This window comes from Oncorhynchus clarkii, unplaced genomic scaffold (assembly GCF_045791955.1).
Source record: "Oncorhynchus clarkii lewisi isolate Uvic-CL-2024 unplaced genomic scaffold, UVic_Ocla_1.0 unplaced_contig_9438_pilon_pilon, whole genome shotgun sequence".
Classification (NCBI taxonomy): Eukaryota; Metazoa; Chordata; class Actinopteri; order Salmoniformes; family Salmonidae; genus Oncorhynchus; species Oncorhynchus clarkii.
The window spans coordinates 77,501-83,315 of NW_027258306.1; the positions used below are offsets into that span (position 1 = coordinate 77,501).

Here is a 5,815-nt window from a genome sequence, read left to right on the forward strand (position 1 = left end):
CAAGGAGGAATGGGAAACAATTTCAGTCTCTCGATGTGCAAAACTGATAGAGAAATACCCCAAGCGACTTACAGCTGTAATCGCAGCAAAAGGTGGCGCTACAAAGTATTAACTTAAGGGGGCTGAATAATTTTGCACGCCCAATTTTTCAGTTTTTGATTTGTTAAAAAAGTTTTAAATATCCAATAAATGTCATTCCACTTCATGATTGTGTCCCACTTGTTGTTGATTCTTCACAAAAAAATACAGTTTTATATATTTATGTTTGAAGCCTGAAATGTGGCAAAAGGTCGCAAAGTTCAAGGGGGCCGAATACTTTCGCAAGGCACTGTAGATTACGCAATGACGAGTGCACTTTCAGGTCAGGTCCTATAACACCCAGTGAGTGGTTGGAATGACCTCATAAAAAACAGTCACACAGCAGTCAGTGAAGTGTATTTGCTGACAATGTAGTCAGTCCCTTTCAGCATGGACCCCAGCTAACAATTCTAAGGTGTTAGAACGTTTTTGTAATGTTCTCCTGATGTGCGAGGGTCCAGTGTTCCGTTAGTTAGGGGAAAATTCTATGTATGTTAAGTGAAAATCTCCGGAGAACCTATTGAGCATGTTTTGGCGTTAGGGGTTAGGAGAACAACTCCCTCAATGTCAAACAAAACAAAACCTATAAAAACGTGGTTACCGTGTTCTCAGAATATTCTATATTAAATATTCTGGACACGTTTCATGGGATGTTACAAGAACGTCCATGTGTCCAGTTTTCTGTGGGTTTAGGTTGAGGATTCCGTCAACGTCCCACCAAACACACACAGAAAATAGTTGCCGTGTTCTCAGAGAATAATACATTCATGTTCATGTTCTAGACACGTTTCATTGAAACATTGTGTCCAAGTGTCCAAGGACGTTTAAAACATAGGACGTTCTGTCATCGTCCCCTGCAGGGTTTTTGACTTGTTCCGGTGACGTCCCTAAAGACATTTTTAGGACGTCGCCTGATGGTCCTCATGAGACATTTTCTTTCAGATTTAGTTTTTTATTACACATCACCCCTTCTTACTGTTGCCAAGCCCATTTAGGCCCTGATTGGTGAACCACTGATCCATTCACAGCTCTTTGTCTGTTCTGTTAGACATTAAGGGGAATGGTCTCTTGGAAACAGTCCTTGCACATCACTGCAACATTTCTATGAAAACGTTAGGCAACATTCTCTAAATGTTGTGGGAACGTTTGTTGTTAGCTGGGGTAAAACGTGACGGTTTATGGAGTGAGAATAAAACGTTATCAAATTAAAAATGGTTTCAGGTTGCCCACACTGGTGAAGTTGGCAACTGGTCAACGTGCTTGAGAACTAGTGATTTGATTTGATTAGTGAACTACTCACTGTGGAGTTGAGCAGTATAAGCAGGAAGGCCAACCCTGCGAGGTTCTTGAACGCACCATAGTCCTTGTCAGACAGGGCCTCATAGAACTGACTGGGGATGACTCCCACCTGGTAAATGATCATCTGTTCTGAGGAGAGGGAAAGACGAGTCGGCAAACTGTTAGCGTTGCCTCTCAAATGGCAACCTATTCCCTTCATAGTGCGCACTACTTTTGATGAGAGCCCATGGGGACCGTAGGTGACATGGTCAAAAAAGCAATGCACTATAAAGGGAATTTGGGATGCACACTTAGACGCGTGGGCTTGTGAAATAAGGCTTTAGTTAGTCCCATAACTTTACACAACAACAACAACAACAACAACAATCTCAGGTTTTACAGAAATATTTGGTACCTTCTGATTCCAGGAATATTCCAACTGGGATTTATTTTTTACATTTTTTTTTTAAACTGGGGAATTTTATTTGAAAGTTATGAAGATTTTGCAACACTAGCTGCAGCCTTGCATTGTGCCTGTGTGATTGATTCATAGATGATTATTATTTATTTTTTTAAAGTTACATAGTGAACAATACAATAGTCATCAATAGTCTTACAAACATAACCCTTTCCTCTAATCTGATATCAAGAGCACTAAAAGCTCCTGACAGCCATCAGTCAATACAGAGACGTTGACCTAAATACCTGACTGAGATGTCTTTCAGTTCACCCCAATACGTCTCCATTTATCTAGTAGGCAGACAACTACAAGAATGTGCCCTGTCGTCACTTCTCTTGCCAACCCCACATTTATTGATCTCTCCAACATTTGTTTGATCACTGATCACTTTATTGGAGTACTCCGTTTACCTCAACCCCCCATATGAATAAGGCACAGTCTTATTTTATAAGTTAAGACGGAGCCTATCTTTCCCATTTATTTGTGAACATAAAGTGACCCGGAAGCTGACCATACCTGTGAGTGTGACATAAAGTGACCCGGAAGCTGACCATACCTGTGAGTGTGACTCCCACCAATGTCCCCAACATCAGTACGTTCTGACTGGACCATGATGGGAAGAGAACCCTCTGGATGCTGCAGAACCTCTGGACAAACCTCCAGTCTAGTTTGGGCCTTCTGGGTCACACACACACACACACACACGTATATATATTATTTGTGGGTCATACTAGCACCATACCAGCTACCCATCTCAAAACACCTTGACTGGGCAAACTAGCAGCTAATAGTAGGCTATTGCGTTAGCTAGCTGAACATGAACATTTCTGCTCATGACAAGGCATGACCACAGGTCCAGCCGTAATAGATTAGTTATGTACATTATGGAGCATGCTATTGAAATATAGATCAATATTCTATTGTCAATGTCGATGCACTGAAATAGTCCATTTAATTAAGCAAAAGAGAAAAACATCAAGCCAACACAAACCCACCCACCAGCACCCAGCGGATGCATTAGGACCAATTAATCACCTGTCATGAAGCTGAGCTAATGATTAAAAACACTTACCTTTTCATCCCTTTGCCACTCGCAAGTGGTGGCATCTGCACAGTATTATCCAAAGAAAATCACAGTGGGCTATTTTCTGACTTGTATAAACTAACTGGAGATATCAGTGGAGTGATTTCACAACTAGTCCCTGTGATAGTCACAGTAAGACCACGACAAAAGGTTTAAAACATATATATATATATGTATATATAATAACCAGGAAGCAAGCTGCTAAAAATGTCACTGTGAAGTTGGTTTATAACTGACCCAAGATAAGCCACAGCCTCTCGTTTCCGATGGTAGAAATCGAATCATAGTGGGCGGGGCCAAGTACTGGGATAGCGAGATCCTATTGGTGCGTTCGAGCTGTTCTTAGCATATTTCCGTTAGGGAACGCCTACTATGTGAAAGGCACGTGTGCAATAACGCAATTCGCCCTTTCACACCTTGTAAACAACGCAGTTTTAAAAAAAAAAACTTTGGCAAAGGGTAATGTCTACAAAACTTAGTCCACTCTGTTCGTAAAATATTCTAGTTTTTATAACAGAAAATTGTATTGAGATCAAGTGTTTCATCGATGAGAAAATTAGCAAAATATCGGATAAAATCCATCTCGCTCCATCTTCTCCCACTAACGGCCGCTGGGCTTCCTCACATGACCGAATTTGTGACGTTTGGAAATGCCAACCGGATGCTTCAGATTTATACATCCGGTGAAACATCTGACTCATTGTTCTATATGTGACTTTACTTTACGGCCGTCAAAAACAAATGAACCATTATTGTTTGTCTTGGTTGTCACCCGATGTGTTAGTTCACTAGCTACAGTAGCTAGACATGTGGGAAAATATATTTTTCGGAGTGTGGAAGTTTTGCTTTGTTTACATTTAGGGGAAAACGGTAGAAGAAGAATGCATGATGAGGTTCCACTGTTCTAAAATGCACGCTGCCATCTAGTGGACAACTTGAATCAACACAATTTGTTCTTTGGTGACTGTGGTGATGTGTATAATACTGTATAGCATGATCATATATTTGAAGAGATTCATCTTATTATTTGTATTTTTTCAAAGACAACTTTAATAATATTTTTTAAGAAGAAAAACAAAAAGAGACATGTAGTATTGTCCTATGCATATACCACTGTTGTAATTCCAGAATAGTGCACTGGAGACACCATGCTCTCTACCCCATAACACGGGTGCCTGACCAGTAACACGCTCCCCACGGTAAGCACGAGGAGTTGGCTCAGGCCCCCCCAAAAAATGTTTTGGGGGGGGCTGCCTCTCGGGCTTCCGTACCAGCCGTGTACCCTCAAATCGACGCCGTTCCTTCTTACGGGTCTCGTTTCCATCCCCCTCTAAACTGCAGGGCCAAAGGGGTTCGTAACAGGTGCGATTACAATCTCGCTCTGTGAGAACCTACCCCAAACAACACTTACTCAACCACATGACTCCCACCAACGTCCCCAACATCAGTACGTTCTGACTGGACCATGATGGGAAGCGAACCCTCTGGATGCTGCAGAACCTCTGGACAAACCTCCAGTCTAGTTTGGGCCTGTGTGACCAGTAAAATAAACATATACCATATCAATAAACTGAGGAGAAGCTTTTAATTTCAAAAGTTGTTCCATTTTATTTACATTTTATAATTCAAATCACTTCATGAATTGAGGGTCTTCAATTCTAATTGACCTCAACCCTGATACACACACATATTAGGATGAAACATTTCTTAGCCTAATCGGTGTCTGGGAAACAACACAATCACATTGGTCTTTTGATGCTGTCAAAGATTAGGCTATTAGCTACGAGACAATACCTTTGAGACTAATTGAATACTAGTAGGCAAACATTTCTCCATTTATCAATCAATACCTGACAAATAAATCTTACCCGCTCACTCCTTTCACACCCCTCAAAGGCAATGGTGGCATTTTCAGAAAATTACTTAAATTTTTTTTAAACTTAAAAAAAGAAAGAAATAATGTATTTTTTAAAATTACTTGTAGTTGACTTGGCAGAAGAGAAGATAATATGTAGCACTCCATCCGCGCACCTTTCCAGAGAGAGCCGTCAACCCTAGAGATGTCGTATGGCCTGTTCTTGCCTGGAATATCTGGTTTTCCTTTAAATGTGAACGGTGTAACGAGGAAATACCTTGTACACAGTATTTAGCCAGAGAGCATCGTACTGTATTCAGGTGACAGAAGCAGAAGGCCTCACCCTGTTTCACTGTCACTATATCGTTTGTGATTAAACTCCTGTAAAAAAATAAAAAATAATAATAGCTTATATAAAATGTCTGTGTATAGGCCCTAATGTACAATATGTCTCCCCTTCCATTGAAAAAAGTATGCACTTCTGCTATGGCCACATTCATTTGCATATTCTAAACACAGGCTTGGCTGTTTAGATGTAATGTGGAGCCACCAGAGCTTCCTGCGTTTACACATTTCCCCCATCAACCAATAAACCGTCTTCAAAAGGTTTTCAAACATTTGTTATTTAATCGACATATATTGTGTCAGAAATGTATATCGTAATAGTGTTGCATAAGGTTAAGAGGAATTCAGAAAATAAAAAAAAAACGTAATATGAAATTGTGACAATTCGGGCAGGCTATCCCTCATTGAGCACAGATGTCAGTTCAACGTCTAGTTTTGATTGACATTTGGTTGAGTTGTCAACTAATGTGAATTCAACAAAAAATGTCACCGTGTCATTGGATTTAGGTAAAGAAACGGTGTGCGAAAAAATACTAAATTCCCTTACGTTGAAGACTCTTCTTTTCTTCTTTCAAATACAATTATATTTTCCACATCATCACACTGAGCTAGGATCTGGTCTGCCTTATGAATGGACAGGGGGGGGGGCTTATCAAGGATCTGGTCTGCCTTATGAATGGACAGGGGGCGGCTTATCAAGGATCTGGTCTGCCTT

At 40.6% G+C, this 5,815-nt stretch overlaps 1 protein-coding gene across 4 annotated transcripts in view; it reads right to left on the reverse strand.

Moving 5' to 3' along the window:
• LOC139396596 (lysosomal cobalamin transporter ABCD4-like) overlaps positions 1-3,518 on the reverse strand; it is a 38,020-nt gene extending 34,502 nt beyond the window's left edge. The window contains exons 1-3 of one of the 4 annotated variants that reach the window (XM_071143547.1): positions 3,138-3,518; positions 2,373-2,491; positions 1,379-1,506 (exon numbers count right to left, since the gene is read on the reverse strand). In XM_071143547.1, coding sequence (XP_070999648.1) covers positions 1,379-1,506; positions 2,373-2,406 — 162 coding nt within the window. In that variant the 5' untranslated portion in view covers positions 2,407-2,491; positions 3,138-3,518. Of the gene's footprint in view, positions 1-1,378; positions 1,507-2,372; positions 2,495-2,888 lie in introns of all 4 variants that reach the window. The other 3 variants (XM_071143548.1, XM_071143545.1, XM_071143546.1) reach the window with 3 other exon arrangements.
• Positions 3,519-5,815: the final 2,297 nt, after the last annotated feature.